The following is a 15,749-nucleotide window of genomic DNA, read 5'->3' on the forward strand; positions in this document are numbered from 1 at the left end:
TTGTAGATCGGCCATTCTTTTTTTTACTCTTGCATATTTTTGGCCAATGTTTGGCCAGTGCTTATACAGTTTGACGATTACTTTTAAACACAATAATGGTCTTTTATTTTTGTATTAAAAGGGTCCTTAAATTGTCACTTAACCCCGCCAAAATCATGTGGGGACTCCCTTGGTTGAGAACCACATGACTGTAATAACGATTTATAATGGTAAATTTCAAACTCATGAAGCTGACGGTAGGAATAGATTCCAGTCAGTAATTACGTTTCAACTTTTTGTTATGCCACATTACAGTGCAAAGCCTGTCTGGGAAGTATACTCTCTCATCTTCGTAAGGACCTGGTTGCAGGATGTGGGACTGCAGTGGTGTTAGTAGGACGGTAGTGATGGAGAGTTACGTAACAAGACTAGCTATGCTTTTAGGCTGTTAATAAGACATCACTTGCTAAAGAGGGAGGGGAGAGAGCAGCGCACAACTACAGCAGAGCTTTTAACTCTCATATGTTTTAAGTTTCATATTTTGGTCAGGGGTGTCTTGTGCAGCATATATCGTCTCTGTCGGGTGGAAACCTCAAATGTCCAAAACTGTTACTATTCAGAAAATAGAAAAAGTAGCAGATCTACAAGCTCCAAAGGTGTCGCTTCGTGCCACGTTTTGAACTTGAGGATCTGCTCCTTTTGTTGCTTTTGTGTGACGCTGTATTATGAACCAAGAAGGTAGCCTATGAAAAACACAACAAGTTAAAATATGTAGATAAGAGGTTTCTGCCTGACAGCAACAATATAATTTCATGCATGCATCAGGAACATTTTGGTGAATTTTGGTTGTGGGTGTCTTCTCTACCAGGCACTCTACCTGATTTGCATGCTCCTTTGCTCTTCCAGAAATTCAAGTTGGGCTTGTAAAATGATTAAAGTACAAGCTGTTGAATTTGGGAATACATGATGACCCACTGCGGCCTCTTTGGATGGAAAAACTAGCCTCATCATCGTGCCCATTGTAAAACCTGCCTACTTGTAAATGTCTTTGAGCTAGGGAAGTTTGCGCTCTAAACTCAAGGCTGACTAGGGCTGAAGACTGGGCGAGGACAGCATGAAAGTCAATAAATGACAAAAAGGCTTGCTCAGCAATGCTCACTGAAATATGAACATAGAGGCTCTTTGGATGTAAAAATTTTCACTTTACTTTTACAAAAGTGCAAAAAGTGACATGGTGAAATAAAGTGACGGAGACGGAGATGTAATTTTAGATTTTAACCAATTTAACCATTATTTTACACTTTGGCTATTAAAAAAGTAGCAGAGATACAAGCTCCTAGCGTGGCACAAAGTGATGCACTATGAGCTTGTATATGTATTCTTTTAAATCTTGAAAAAAAAAAAAAAAAAAATCTTTTTTAAAGCAAACATGTTTAACTCAAATCTTTGCTTCTGGGGGTCCACAGCCAAATGCATATCATTTTGGGGGTCCTTGATATGAAAAAGTTTGAGAACCACTAATATAACAATCTGAGTTTATGACAAAACTGTTAGGATTTAGAAGACATTTTGTAGAATCGGCCTCAGGTCTTAATCCTTTTTTGCACGTTTGTAAGTAATGGACTTTTTGCATCCAAATACGTTTTCGGTGTGCAAGCCTTTCTGTTGTGTGTGGGTGGACTTGCATGTAAATCTCTACAGGCAGTTGTTTTTGCGATTTCAAGTACCGTAAATGATAGTGACTTGTGATGAACTGAAGGGCAGGTGACACAGATGGTGGGATCATGGTCATGGCTGTGGTGGTGTGATGTACAATACACACAGTTCGTTGAATGGGGGGTGATTGTACTTCCACAACCTCACAGAGGCTCATAAAGGTATCGCTGAGAGCTTGTGGGTTGTTTTGTACCCTTTGTGGAGGTTTTTGCACTTAAATCACTGTCTCAACAGGAAGTTATTGTCTGGTTAAGGTTGTGACATATACCCTAGAGCAGTGGTTCTTAAGCGTTTTAGCTCAAGAGTCCCAAAAGAGAAATCAAACATTTGCCCGGGACCCAAACTAGTGGAAATGGCTCATAAGCGACCAAAGTGAGCATGTATGTATCTGCTTTTATTTGTATAATTATTATTATTTTTTAAATTTAATTTACGAAATACTTTTGGAAAATTCATCAGCAACTGTCACTGCTTTAACATACACATGTCTATTTTCTTTTTAACTCGATGTCATTGGTTTCCTGCTTAGAATGGCTGCCAAACATTTTAACAGGACTTTGCCTCTGTAAAAGTCAAAAGTGCTGGAGTCCTCCTCATTCTGCTTAATGCGTACATTCTGTAGTTCTTTAATTTAGGCTCTCTAGAGAACATGACACATTAGAGGTGTCATTATTGTGGTGTGAGGCATTGTTGTTGAATGGCAGGTTGGCTAATTTATTATAACCATCTCAAAGGGGCTGATGAAGGGGTGTGTGTGTGTGTGTGTGTGTGTGTGTGTGTGTGTGTGTGTGTGTGTGTGTGTGTGTGTGTGTGTGTGTGTGTGTGTGTGTGTGTGTGTGTGTGTGTGTGTGTGTGTGTGTGTGTGTGTGTGTGTGTGTGTGTGTGTGTGTGTGTGTTTTTGTGGAGGTTTTGACATTTAAACAGCTGGCTCAACTTGAAATACTGGACATTGACAATGTGACAGTTTCACAACCCCTGACTGACAATCCAGGATCCATTTTGGTAGATTGATTTGAGTGGCTCTCTAGGATATGACTTTATTTCTGTTCAAAGTCAGTACTTATTAGTATTGAGATTGATTACATTGGTTTTGTACGATCCTGCTAGCCGCAGCCGCACACCCTGCATGTGGCCTCATCCATTCCTCTCTGTTTTGTTTTGTTGTAAGGAGAGAGTGGGGCTAGGAGACGGCATAGGAGAGGAACAGCCAAGGCTGGTATCACTCCCAGGTCAGGAAGGGCGACCATAAATGTGGGGGCCTGACGAGGGCTGTCGCGAGTATGACATTTTACATGTCACGCAAATAATTGTTGTTTGTTGTTTTTGTCATTGAACACTGGACCATATGAATAGAAAATACATTTCTGGTTGCCTACATGAAGTAGAAATAGATGATCTACAAGCCCACAACACACTGTCGCAATTGTGTTTATCTAAAATAATTGCGATTATGTGATCATTTGTGAAAGGCCTAGTCTTACTCTTGACCACATCTGGGCGCCAATCCATCTTTTTGAAGTCAGTCTATGCAGGAGATGAATGGGACACTGTCACACTTCACCACCCTTGGCCTTGACATGTTATTTCTTATTCTTTCCCCCCTTTTCTTTGTGTCAGAATAATGCTGTCTTTGTCCACTCATCATAGCAGACTGTTGACTGTGCTGCAGCATGCCTTTAATGGAAATAATAATTAGATTTGAATGGATGGTTTTGAGATGACTGGCAGAGTACTTCAGAGCAGAATCGGATAATCCACAAAATGATGCATTTCTGTCTGTTTCTGCTTTCCATTAACACATAATGACACAGTTCCTCCCCACCTCACATGTGTTTTATTTCTTCCAAACACCCCATGACCTGCTGGTAATGTAGTTCAATGATGTAAATGCAGTCTTTACAGGGCCTACACCCTTATGCGTCAATTCCAACAATCAGAGTCAGAGTTTTAAGACTTTACTGCCTGGCTTTCTCCTCTCTGGATCACACGCCTATCGTCACTTTTAAAGGCCTTCGGTTGGCTCCACCCCTTGCTTAACTTACCCTAACACTACTACCCTTTTGTTGTCCTTGGCTCCTTTGAGTTTTTGTTTTCTTTTATTGTTGCTCAGAAAGACTGTTGTCTCATTTGTGTTTTGTTTTCTTTTGTTGCTCAGAAAGACTGTTGTTGGAACGTGTGCGCCTGTGCGCTTGTGTGTCTAGAATGCTAGAAAGGGAGGGATACATTTGGCTCCATTAACACAAGCCTAAGACGTTACAGACAAATATTCTAAAAATTGCTAACAAAAAATTAAGTAGAGGAGGTGTGGGGAAAATACAGGAAAACTATTTTTGCCCCTTTCTGAATTCTCCAAGGTCATATAGTGTATTTGAGCAATTGCACTTTTAAACACAATTAATGTGGGAAACATACACAACTTCTACAAGTTGTCTCCCATCACACATGGCCACCCATTTCCTTCTCTCCTCTGAAAACCTATCCAGTCCATTACTCCTCTCGATATTAGTGTTCACTTGAACAAAATGTACAATATATGTAGGAGGTCTTTATGTCGATCAGTGTTTGTAGGCCTATGTACAGTATTATTCACTGCTCAAAGTGAGGGGTTTTGGTAAATCATCACATTATGTTTGGATGCATATATTTCACTGACTTCTTTCTGTCCATGCATGTCTCTTTCAGGTGTGAGGGCTGTTGGAGGTGTCTGGGTGGTCTGTCTGCAGGCAGGTGGTGTGTGTGTGCGTGTGTGTGTGTGAGGCGTTGCGGTGGAGGAGCACCATAGCGTGATGCCAAGATGCTGCTGTCTCTGGGCATGCTGATGCTGTCGGCAACACAGATCTACACCATCTTTACCGTCCAGCTCTTTGCCTTCCTCAACCTGCTGCCGGTGGAGGCAGACATTGCTGCTGTGAGTATATCTATCTTATCTATAACACTCTTAACCAATTTAGACCTGTGGCAGGTTGCACCACCTCACACACAAGTTAAAACTTAGCCTAGTTGTAGCGTCAATGGCTTCTAAGTCGAGACTTATGCATTACTAAAATCTCAGCTGTGGCACCACACAAATTAGTATCTCTTAAGTAACAACTAAATATTTACACCAGCTTTTTGGCAGCACTAAGTCCTAGGAGTAACCTACCTCTGTGGGAGTAGAGCAACTACCCCTAACTATTAACATGGCAGACCGCATTATATTGACTATTTTATATAGTCGATACCAGGGGTCTCATATATGGGTAACTGGTCCGATATATACATCACTGGCAAGATGGCCAAGATTTGGCGGGCGAGGTTGCATGTCGCCCTGAGGCGTCTTACTAGTTATTACAAAACGTGCATTAACCACTGACGAGGCGAAATTATATGTTGCTTAACTTGCTTGGCATCGATGAGTTTGTTTTCTTAAAAAGCTATTTTAGGGGCAAGGCGTTGATGTTGTGAATTTACACACACACACACACACACACACACACACACACACACACACACACACACACACACACACACACACACACACACACACACACACACACACACACAATGGGCCAAACTGTGGAGGTGCGATGGCCATGAAATTCCTGCCTTGGTAGATTCCATGACTGTTTTTTTCACACATTGAAACAATTGTTTCAGGTTTGTGTTGTTGTTCCACAGTGCCACATTAATGCTTGTTACAATAAATAATTAAAACATCTAGTTCAACGTTCTGTTACTTTTCATCTATTTTGTAATCATCCTGTTAAGCCAAGGTTTGGCTCTTGTAGAGACTTTTCTTTACGAGACAATAACCCATTTTCTGTAGAAAAATAAAGTGTGAACAACATAGAGATAATGGTTAACCCAACATGTGTCGCTTTCCACAGCGTTTAGTGTTTGTATGTCTGCTACTTTAGGTACTTTTACCTTTGTGTGATGCTGTAATTTGAGCAATTAGGGCACTAATTAAAGTAAAAAAAAAAAAACGATAAGAGGTTGCTGCACGGCCAACAATGAAATGCCTAAAGCCTTTACAGCTTTTTGAAAATCATTCTGGAAAAAAAAATGGATGAACATTCATTGGCCAATAAGAAATTAAGAAACCAGTATCTCAACAACAGACACAAGTGTATAACGAGTCAACGACTATATTGACAATGAAGAGGAGAAAAGGCTGAAATCAGGCGGGGCAGTACCCACTGTGACCTTAGGCAGGGCACATCATTCTTTTAATAATTAATAAAACTACACTTGTTTTTCTCCTAGGCTTTATGCCCTCACGTGATTTTAATGTTGTTATTCTTTTTTGTAGCTTTCTTATGTTTTATACAAATATTTTACCCAGATTGTAGCACTCTGTGAGATTTGTTTTTGTATACCCAGCAGTAGATGGGTTAATAATATTATTATTATTCTTGGTGGAGCATAAGGACACACAAACACAAATGAGTTAATCAAATGGGTAAAAGCTCTAAACATTCCACTGTCTCTCTTTCAGTACACATTCGACAACAAAACAGGGAACTTCGATGACCTCCCGGCACGTTTCGGCTACCGCCTGCCCAGCGATGGACTGAAGGTCAGTACACAAAGGGATTATTATGCCAACCGGCCCTTCCATTATTTGGAAACTAAACGTTTTGTTGAGCTGATTAGGGACCCCTTGCTTTTGGGAATCAATCAAAGGCACACATCTAACAAGTTCAAAGTCAAACAGCTCATATATATATGTATATACTGTATATGTCGTCACTGTCGGGTGGAAACCTAAACTGTAACTTTTCAGGATTCAAATTCAAAAATAGCTAAAGTAGCAGATCTGTGTTTTGAGCTTCTAGATCTGGTACATTTGGTGCTTTTTTGTGATGCTGTAGAATGATGGGAAAAAAACTAACTCAAACAAAAATAAAAAATATGGAGATATGAGGTTTTTGCCCGACAGCAATGGTATATTATAATTAATACAGGTTGTTCACCCATTTAAACCCTGTTATATTTGGCTCGTGTTCCTTCTTCAGATTATGAATGTTGGGGTTAAAGTGGTTCATGTAATATACCATATAAAAAAGTTTTATTTACTTTGTATGGCCTTTCCTTGTTTGATTTTCAGGTAGTTGACGACCCTAGATATGTGCCTTTGGCAGACTTGTGAAGACTTCACAAATTATTAATAAAACCACTTGTACGATATCTGTTCGGCCTATTTACTGACTGACACGTGTTCTGTAACAAGGCCATTACAGTTACATGTTAACATTGAAACCACAATAGAAATGGGCCAAAGATGTAGGTCATCAAGATTATAGTCTTGTTGTGGCTGTGAGATGTATACTGTAGGTATGTGATTGGGTTGTAAATGAAAAGATCCTTTCAAAACTAAACTATAATAAGCCCATATGATAACTATTAACACCTCCCTACAAGCTCTAGTAGTCAGTATGAAGTGTTCATCATTTTGTCATAGAAGCACCTTTTGTTATCACTTAACCAGTGTCACCTTTTCACATTTTATTTTGCGCTATTAAGGATTTTCTAAAAATAGGAGTCCCCCCCCCCTCTCTCTCTCAAGAAACGAGGGCCACCTCATGTTTCTGTGGAAACAAAAACCATTGTCATTTTGTCATTTTCTTTCCCAAATCCTCCCTCAGTCCGGCTACTGTAGAGTTAGCCCCAGCTTAGCCCTGGTGTTAGCCGGTCTGTTGGCATACAATGAGCTGCCTGTGTGCCGCGGCTCTGTGATGATGTCACGGTGTTGTAAAGGCTTCTGTTGGAAGCGTACAGAAGACAAAACAGTGGCCATGATTCATGTCTGATGCTCTAAAGCTGCTCCATTGTGGCAGCTCTCTCTCTCTCTCTCTCAGCTGTCAACAGTGTGTTTTTCCAGCTAGGCTCTTTGAGGGGCGCACACTAATAATTTACACTCTAGGCGTTTAGACAGACACTCTTAATCCGGACTGATTTAAGGGTAAGCAAGTTAAACACGAGGTAATGCATAGAGATAGTAATCTAGGATCATAGGTAAACCAAGAAGAAATTATCATCAGTCTAAACGGTATGATTTCAAAAAACTAATAATCTGTACTTTGAAACTATTCAAACTATCACCCAAAAAAATAGTAGATCTACAAGCTCACAATACGCCGCGTTGTAAGCTTGTAGATCGCCTATTTTTGTTGTGTATAAGCCGTAAGTGGTTAAACGCCAAGTATACAAGTTATTTTCGATCTGTCCTAATGGAAAGTTTTCCTCGTGACATACTGTTTCTTAGGGGGAAAGATTTACATATTTGGTGCTGTAAACAACAATATAATTCAGGGGTGCCGTCAATGATAATTTACAGGGGTGCCCTGAGCTAAAAAATAACCTCTGGTCTACTGATTAGATACGATGGTGGATCTTAAAGTGGAGTCCTGGGACCCCCAGTGGTCCTTGAGGGGGTTCCCCTGCAAAACGAGTTAACATTACATCAATATCAGGTTAACCTCTTGAGCCCTACACGCATCCACTATTTGAAAATAGCTGATGTACAAGCTCACAACGTGTCGCAATGCTGTCTGTGCAATGTGCATTGTGTGCTAGTAGATCTGGGTGTCTGTGGACAAATGCATATCAATTTAGGGGCACTTGACATGGGAATATTTAAGAACCACTGGTTTAAGCAAGATTAGGAAGCAAGCCCAAATAATGCGACTTGCACAAGCGAAAAAGAACTACAAAGATTTACAAGCCCAAAGTCGCTTATAATAAGTGGACATGGCAACGTGTGTGTGTGCATGTGTGCGCAAGCCTTGCACATGTGTGCGTGTGTGATGCCTTCTGGAGGGCTATTTTTGAACTGATTGTCACTTCCAGCAAAGTGGAACGTTTGAAGTTACTGCGACATTGTTACCATTTATATCACAGAGTATAATTAAATTCTCACGCTTATTTTTAGTGTCTGAGTCATTTGATTAGTTCAGAGCTGTGTGTGTGTGTGTGTGTGTGTGTGTGTGTGTGTGTGTGTGTGTGTGTGTGTGTGTGTGTGTGTGTGTGTGTGTGTGTGTGTGTGTGTGTGTGTGTGTGTGTGTGTGTGTGTGTGTGTGTGTGTGTGTGTGTGTGTGTGTGTGTTTGTGTACACAACTTCAGTTGTTCTCTGGGAGGTCTATTATTTTACACAACACAGCCATTTTGCGCGTGTGTGAATGAATGTAATTCTCATATCTGACCACATCCTTGGCTCATGTCATTTCAGAGTGTTGGGTGTTGGGTAATGTCCTTCTGTTGGCCCACAGCTGTTTGCCCAACAGTTCAGACCAGTAAGAAATAATACTGAGACCAGACAGCCAATACTGACCAGTACAACCAACTTGAGTGTGTATGTGAGAGACTGGTAGGATTATGTAAGCTTCTGACTGAAAAGCTCTGTTATGTCTGCAATAGCATGCATTGTTCTTGTGCTGTCTCTCTGAGTGGTTCTCAAACTTTTTTCATGTCAAGGACCCCCAAATTGAAATGTATTTGGCTGCGTGCGAGGCACCATCTGAAAATGTTTTTCGTGCCAGGTACCCCCAGCATAGAGGATTTGAAGACACAGACGGACATTTCACACACTTTGCCCTGGGAAGCTGGCACATTAACTTTAATGTCCCTGCTTCCTAGTGCAAAGTCTGTGAAATGTCTGATACGTGAATTTTCATATCAAGTAAGAGGGCATGTTGATATTTCTGTGGTTAGACTGGAAGGAAACAAACTTGTCAGAGAGAAAGTGGAGCCTTCCTGAGGACTTACGGTGCAACTAAGGCCACACAAATGGATCCTTTGCAGATGGGATCCAAATGAAGTCACGGCACTCTCACAGTCTACAAATAGATGCTATAGATAGAGTCAACGTGCTGGTATTTTAATAATGTAAACATGGTTATTTTAAAAGTTGATTGATGGATGGTTAGAACTATGCAGGAACAAAGGTTCCACTTGACTAAATTGGAAGCAAGAGATACTTAAATTACTTATACTGTATAGTGTATAGTGTATCTCTGTAAACTCTTTTAATTTTCATCAGTTTTTATTAGTAGCAAGTTTCTGTGCCAAGGTACACTTGGAAATGGTGGTCTAGTAGTGCAGCGGTTCTCAACCTTTTCAGACTGTGACCCCCCAAAATAATCATATTTGAACAGGGGACCCCCCCACCCTGACAAGAATTTGGAATGTAAGAGTTGAGGCATTCAATTTAGTTTGACCAATACCACAGATGCATATTGTGAAAATAGCAGATCTACAAGCTTTGCGAGGTGTTTTGAGCTTGTAGATCAGCTATTTTCAAATTTTTGACAATTTGACCAATGTTTGACCAGTTTTTATTGATTACTGCAGTAATGGTCTTTTCTTGATGCAGTAATGGTCTTTTTCTTTGCTATCCTTATTTCCCCCCACTATCATCTGTACTGGGGACCCCCTTGGCCGGTTCATGTTTGCTCTGTCGGCACACATCAGCTGTGAGATCTGTCCACCAAAGTGAATTGCTATTTAGGAGTGTGATGTCATAACTATTTGACGGTAACTATTTTTACTTGATGTTAGTTCAACCAAGGATCTCTCTCTGGTCTACTTAACTCTTTGAGTGCCAATCCCGAACTAGTTCGGCTTTATTAGCGTATCGTAGAGTGCCGATCCCGAACAAGTTCGGCTTTTAAAAAAAAAAAACATTTTTTTTTTTTTTCTTGAAAAAAAATTTTTTGATTTTTTTTTTTTTTTTTTTTTTGGACCCCATCAAATCTGGTGAACATGATTTCAATCGCGATTTTGCATGTTCCACCCCCATACAACCCCATCTAACATACAGGGCAGCCATTTTTGTTTACATTACATGTAAAACATAATGGCGATTATCTCAAGAATGCCTGAACGGATTTCCAATCGGATTTTTTTGTTTGAAAGCTGTGAACAAACTGCACAAATCCACTCCAATGCAATCCAGGATTGCATTGGATTTTTTAGAGCTCATTCTTCTCTGTTTTTTTCCCATGCATGAGGTGTGCAAGGTTTAATCATGGCTAAGTTGACGAAAATAAGGCTTCTAAAATGCTTGGTAGCCAATAGCTAACTTCAAGCTAACTTCATCCTCTTCCTGTACATGCACAAAGGAAAGTGTTCAGGCAAGTCATGGCTCCAGGGCTTGGGCATGCATTACCAGCATATCTCTATTATTCTCTGGTCACTGGGTGCCCTCTAGTGGTGATAGGCTGGCACTCAATGAGTTAAGAAAAAAGATGCATAGTGTAGTATGGGTACGCAACAACATTACTATTGTGAAAGGTGTCCAGCAGGGTTGTGACTGGCAGACACAAAGCGGTCATACCTAGGCCTGTCAATATTATTACATTACATTATTACATCAGGGTTCTTACACGTTTTCAGGCCAAGGACCCCATAGTCAAGAGAGAAATGAAGCAGGGACCCCCCCCCCCCCAAAAAAAACCCCATAGATACAATATCGTTTCATTTTCAACTACTTGAACCCTCAATACTTAATAAAATTGACCTTTCACTCTGTACTTAGTCTGCTCTTTTTCCCCTCTACACCAAACCTCTTTGCCGAAAATAGCCGATCAACAAGCATGTGAACTTGTAGATCGGCTATTTTTGGCTAAAGTTCTCAGAATATGGATGCTAGGGTTCAAGTGGTTAATATAAAAAAGGAGAAAAAAAAGTTTCTATCACACAAAGATTTGGAGGACAACTCTGAGGACCCCCTAGGGGTTCCGGGCCCCCTGTTGAAGACCCTTGCATTACATTATTACATTATCACTTAATTGCAATTATTTTTGCATAACTGTCATAATCGTTTCCAACTTTCCATGTTTATCTTTAAAAAACAAATTATAATAATTTTCAAAAATAGTGGAAATAGCAGATCTACAAGCTCACACGAGTCGCGACCCATTGTGAGTTTGTCAATTTTCGGCTATTTCCACTGTTAATCTTTTTTTTACAATATAGTTATTAAATATGTAATTTCTTTGTATATTTAGGGTATTTGTCATATCTGCACCTTTGGAACTTCAAAGCCCTAAAAGCTAAACGGAAGTGTAATTTGTATTCATATGTTCCAGGGTTCAGCAACAAAAGCACAATTATATCGTTAAATCATAATTATTTGTGTGACAATTAATTGTCAAGTAGAATGTCATAACCATGATTCGTGGCAGCTCTAGTCATACCTAAAGTGAAAGTGGCCCAAGTGGATCCAAGCATGGAGGTTGATCCGTGCCTGGCTTTATGGTACACAATGTTCACACTAAGCAAACCAACTGGACCTTGGACTGGGATCCGGGTCCTAGACAGTCCCTGGAGTGAACACACTCCATATTATGAAGGATTATTCTAAAGTACCTTTCATTTTATCGATCCATTCCAGTAAACAGATTAACAAAATACAGTTTGTTTTTTTCATGGGGTTGGGGTGTTTTGAATATTGAATATTAGAAAAGAACATTTGCCACGACAGTCAAATTTTCTAATTTGATTTAGGTCAGTCCTGCATGTGAGTCTCGGGGACTCGGCTGCATTGCAAATGGTTCAACATCATTGTGTTTCTCTTACATACAGCGCCTCTGGGTAAATGTCTCATTTACCGGTAGATAAGTTGAGGGTTGCATTGTATGTGTGCAAGGTTATTTATTTATTTATTTTCTCTCTCTCTCTCTCTCTCTCTCTCTCTCTCACACACTCACACTCACACACACACACACACACACACACACACACACACACACACACACACACACACACACACACACACACACACAGATTAAAGTTTTCAGTTGCCTCGACTGATTTCAGTCGTGGCATGTCTTCTATGGAAGCATGTTGTGCAAGCTCTCAATGCGTTGCAGTCGTGAGATTTTATTTTGCTGAAATCCATGCACACATACACATACACACACACCTCTTATTACGGTGCTTGATGCTGCTCTCCATCTGGGCATTCCCCTGACTACTCGCTCCATGCTCCCTCTCCCTTCGCCCTCCCTGACCTCTCCTCCTGGCTGGCTCTCAGCCTGGTGCGTCTCACATCACACAGGCTAGCTCTCCCCTCTCTCTCTCTGCATGAGGCTGCCAGTATAGACGTGCTGTCTGAGTCCCTATGGACACTTGGCTCAGTCTTGTCTGCTTTTGTCTCCTCCACTCCACTCGCCTGTCGGTCCACCCACCACCACCAGCTTGTCTGAGCGAGAGGAAAACAAGGCACAGGCTGTGATTTTCAATTAAACTGGTTTGCTTTCAGATTTAAGTGAATTTTATCAAAAAGTATGAAAAGAACAACGTATTTTGTGTGCGACAGTAGTAACACGAGAACGTAGCTGCTTGTACCTGCCTAGATGAAACAAAAAGTGAGAGTGTGTATTTAACTGTAACTGTATTTAGCATCAGAGTCTAGCCTCAAACCGTGTTGCATCAGTGTCTGGAATTAGAGCCTGGCATCAGAGTTCAGCATTATAATTAAAGCCTAGCATTAGAGTCTAGCATCAGAGCCTTGTATCAGCGCCTACCAGAGCCAAGGGCTAGCCTAGAGCCTAGTGACGATTAATTGTCACACAAATAATTTTGATTAATGATTTAATCGTGTTATTGACGTTGAACATTGGAACATATGAATACAAATTCTACTTCTGTTTGCCTTTTAGGCCTCGTAATAAATAAATAAAAATGCACTGGGCAGATATGATACATAACTGAAATATACAAAGTAATTACTGACATATTTAATCATTGCATTTTTGTATTAAATCTGCAGAAATATGGGGGAAATTTAGTCAGTATGTCAATGATCTTTCCCACTTACTAAAAGAAAAAAAGAAAATAAACATTTTGTTAAAAAAGAAATGCAGAAATAGAAGATCTACAAGCTAGCTTGCATATCCACCCTTTCTGCCTTTTTAATATTTGAAAATATATGAACATTTTTCGACATTATGACAACTATGATTATGACGATTACGCAAAATAATTGCGACTATTATGTAATACTGGTGACACAGGCCTAGCACCAAAAGGTTAGCAGCAGGAGCCTGAAGGCATCAGAGTCTAGAACAGTGGTTCCCAAACCTTTTCCTGTGACCCAAAAGAGAAATTAGACGTTCGCTTGTGACTCAAACTTGTGAACAAAGCAGATCTGCAGTTAAAATATGATTATTTTGGAGGTCGTGGCCTGAAATGGTTGATAAATACTGGTCTAGAACATCCTTGGCCTGGAGCAACAACCTGTAGCATCACAAGACAGGCCCCGGGGCCGGAGCCCTGCTCGTCTGCTGATGACCCCCCCCCCCATGAGGAGCTCTGTGGGAACACAAAGCTCATCCTGTTCTCTCTCTCTCTCTCTGACAACAATAACACAACAGCACCACCAGCAGCTGCTGCTGTTTGTTGATGGATTCACCTTTGACACCACACCAAAGTCCACATTACTTTGTTGTGTAGCGTGTTAACCCATTAACGGAGTGGTTCACGCTAAAAACGACGTATTTTCTATCAATTACACACCCCAAGAAGCCTAGCTTGCATTCATGGAGATTCTTTTTAGTTTTTGTCACATTCCTAAAACTATCATTTAGGAATGACCGGCGGAGACTCAGCCAGTCTCCTACTGACTGATGATGCTGTCCTCAAATGATTGGCTCAGGATTGCGACAAGATGCAATGGGAAATTGCAAGTGTGGTTGGTGAGACGCGAGTCATACTTGCGAATGAATTCCGTCTTACCATTTGAATTTTCCCCATTCAAGTCAATGGGGGAAATTAATTCACATTAATGGCCATATATGATGCACATTAATGGCCATATATGATGCACATTAATGGCCATATATGGAGATCCCTGTGTCAGTCCTTGTCCCTTTTATGCCTATATATGGAGATCCCTGATGTCATCAATATTAAGCCCATATCTTGGAATGTAAATATATATGTAGATTATGGACATACTATGTCAGTCTCATGTGGTCTATGATGTCAGACATCTATGATGTCAGCCATCTCCATGTTTGGGAAATGTTACATTTTTGCATTTACCCATTCAAGTCAATAGAGAAAATTAAAGGGCATCGTTGCCGATTTATTTGTATGTGAATCCTCCTCATGCATGTGAAAATCTAGACACAAAACCTATCAAAGGTGCTGGGAAACTTGACCAGCTACTATCCGTTGCATGGATTAAAGTTCTCAGTCGCTACGACTGAGAACGACTGAAAAGGTCTTCTTTTTAAACATTGTGTAAACACGATGATCTTGGTCACCATCGAAGGCTACCCGTCATCGTCGATGGACGCTGTCATGTTCCATTGACACATCCTTATTATCACAACTAGCCTACATAAACTGACCTTTTTCAACAATTAGCCTACATAAACTGACATGTTTCAACAACTAGCCTACATAAACTGACCTTTTTCAACAACTAGCCTACATAAACTGACATGTTTCAACAACACACTTCATGTCGGGAGGAGATTTTCCAGCTCCTAGGGAGTAAGCTCTCGAGAAACAATGCAATTTTGGAAGTGTTATTTTAGATTTTCACATTTCCTCCTCTTAGTCTTAGATAGGATTCAGGTTCAAACGCGTCAAAGTCTCCCTTTAATTTAGATTTTCAATTCAGTCCATTTCCAGTATGTGTAGTGTTACACCATGCACAGAACAAGTGGCAAATGTAAGCAGGCAATGCAGACATTACAGCTATCGACACTGTTAATAATAATGTTTTAACATCAAACTTAAGCAGTGAATCATTTTGGATTAATTGTTCTTCGGCAATCTGACATGGTGACACAGCAAACGGCACACAATACAGAGGGGGTCATCCCTATTTTCCCCGGGTTCCAATATGTTCCCCGCTTACCTTAGGGTTAGGTAAGCAAGGAACATAGAATCGGGGAACATAGATACACTCCCATACAGAGTAGGGCTACAAAACGTTCAATTGGCAAGAGACTCTAAAGTGAACATTTTCAGAGGTATTTTTCCACTTTGAGTGTGTAGACAAATGTTTACCAGGATTAAAATAAAGCGGGGGATTTCACTATGTACATAACTGTACA

At 40.4% G+C, this 15,749-nt stretch overlaps 1 protein-coding gene across 1 annotated transcript in view; it reads left to right on the forward strand.

Moving 5' to 3' along the window:
• Positions 1 to 15,749, forward strand: part of rnf13 (ring finger protein 13) — an 86,314-nt gene that overhangs the window by 2,781 nt on the left and 67,784 nt on the right. The window contains exons 2-3 of the mRNA XM_080736619.1: positions 4,378 to 4,603; positions 6,173 to 6,253. Of these exons, the coding sequence (XP_080592745.1) occupies positions 4,490 to 4,603; positions 6,173 to 6,253 (195 nt within the window). The 5' untranslated portion in view covers positions 4,378 to 4,489. The remainder of the gene's footprint in view (positions 1 to 4,377; positions 4,604 to 6,172; positions 6,254 to 15,749) is intronic.

This window comes from Nannobrachium achirus (assembly GCF_963921795.1).
Source record: "Nannobrachium achirus genome assembly, chromosome: 1".
Taxonomy (NCBI): Eukaryota; Metazoa; Chordata; class Actinopteri; order Myctophiformes; family Myctophidae; genus Nannobrachium; species Nannobrachium achirus.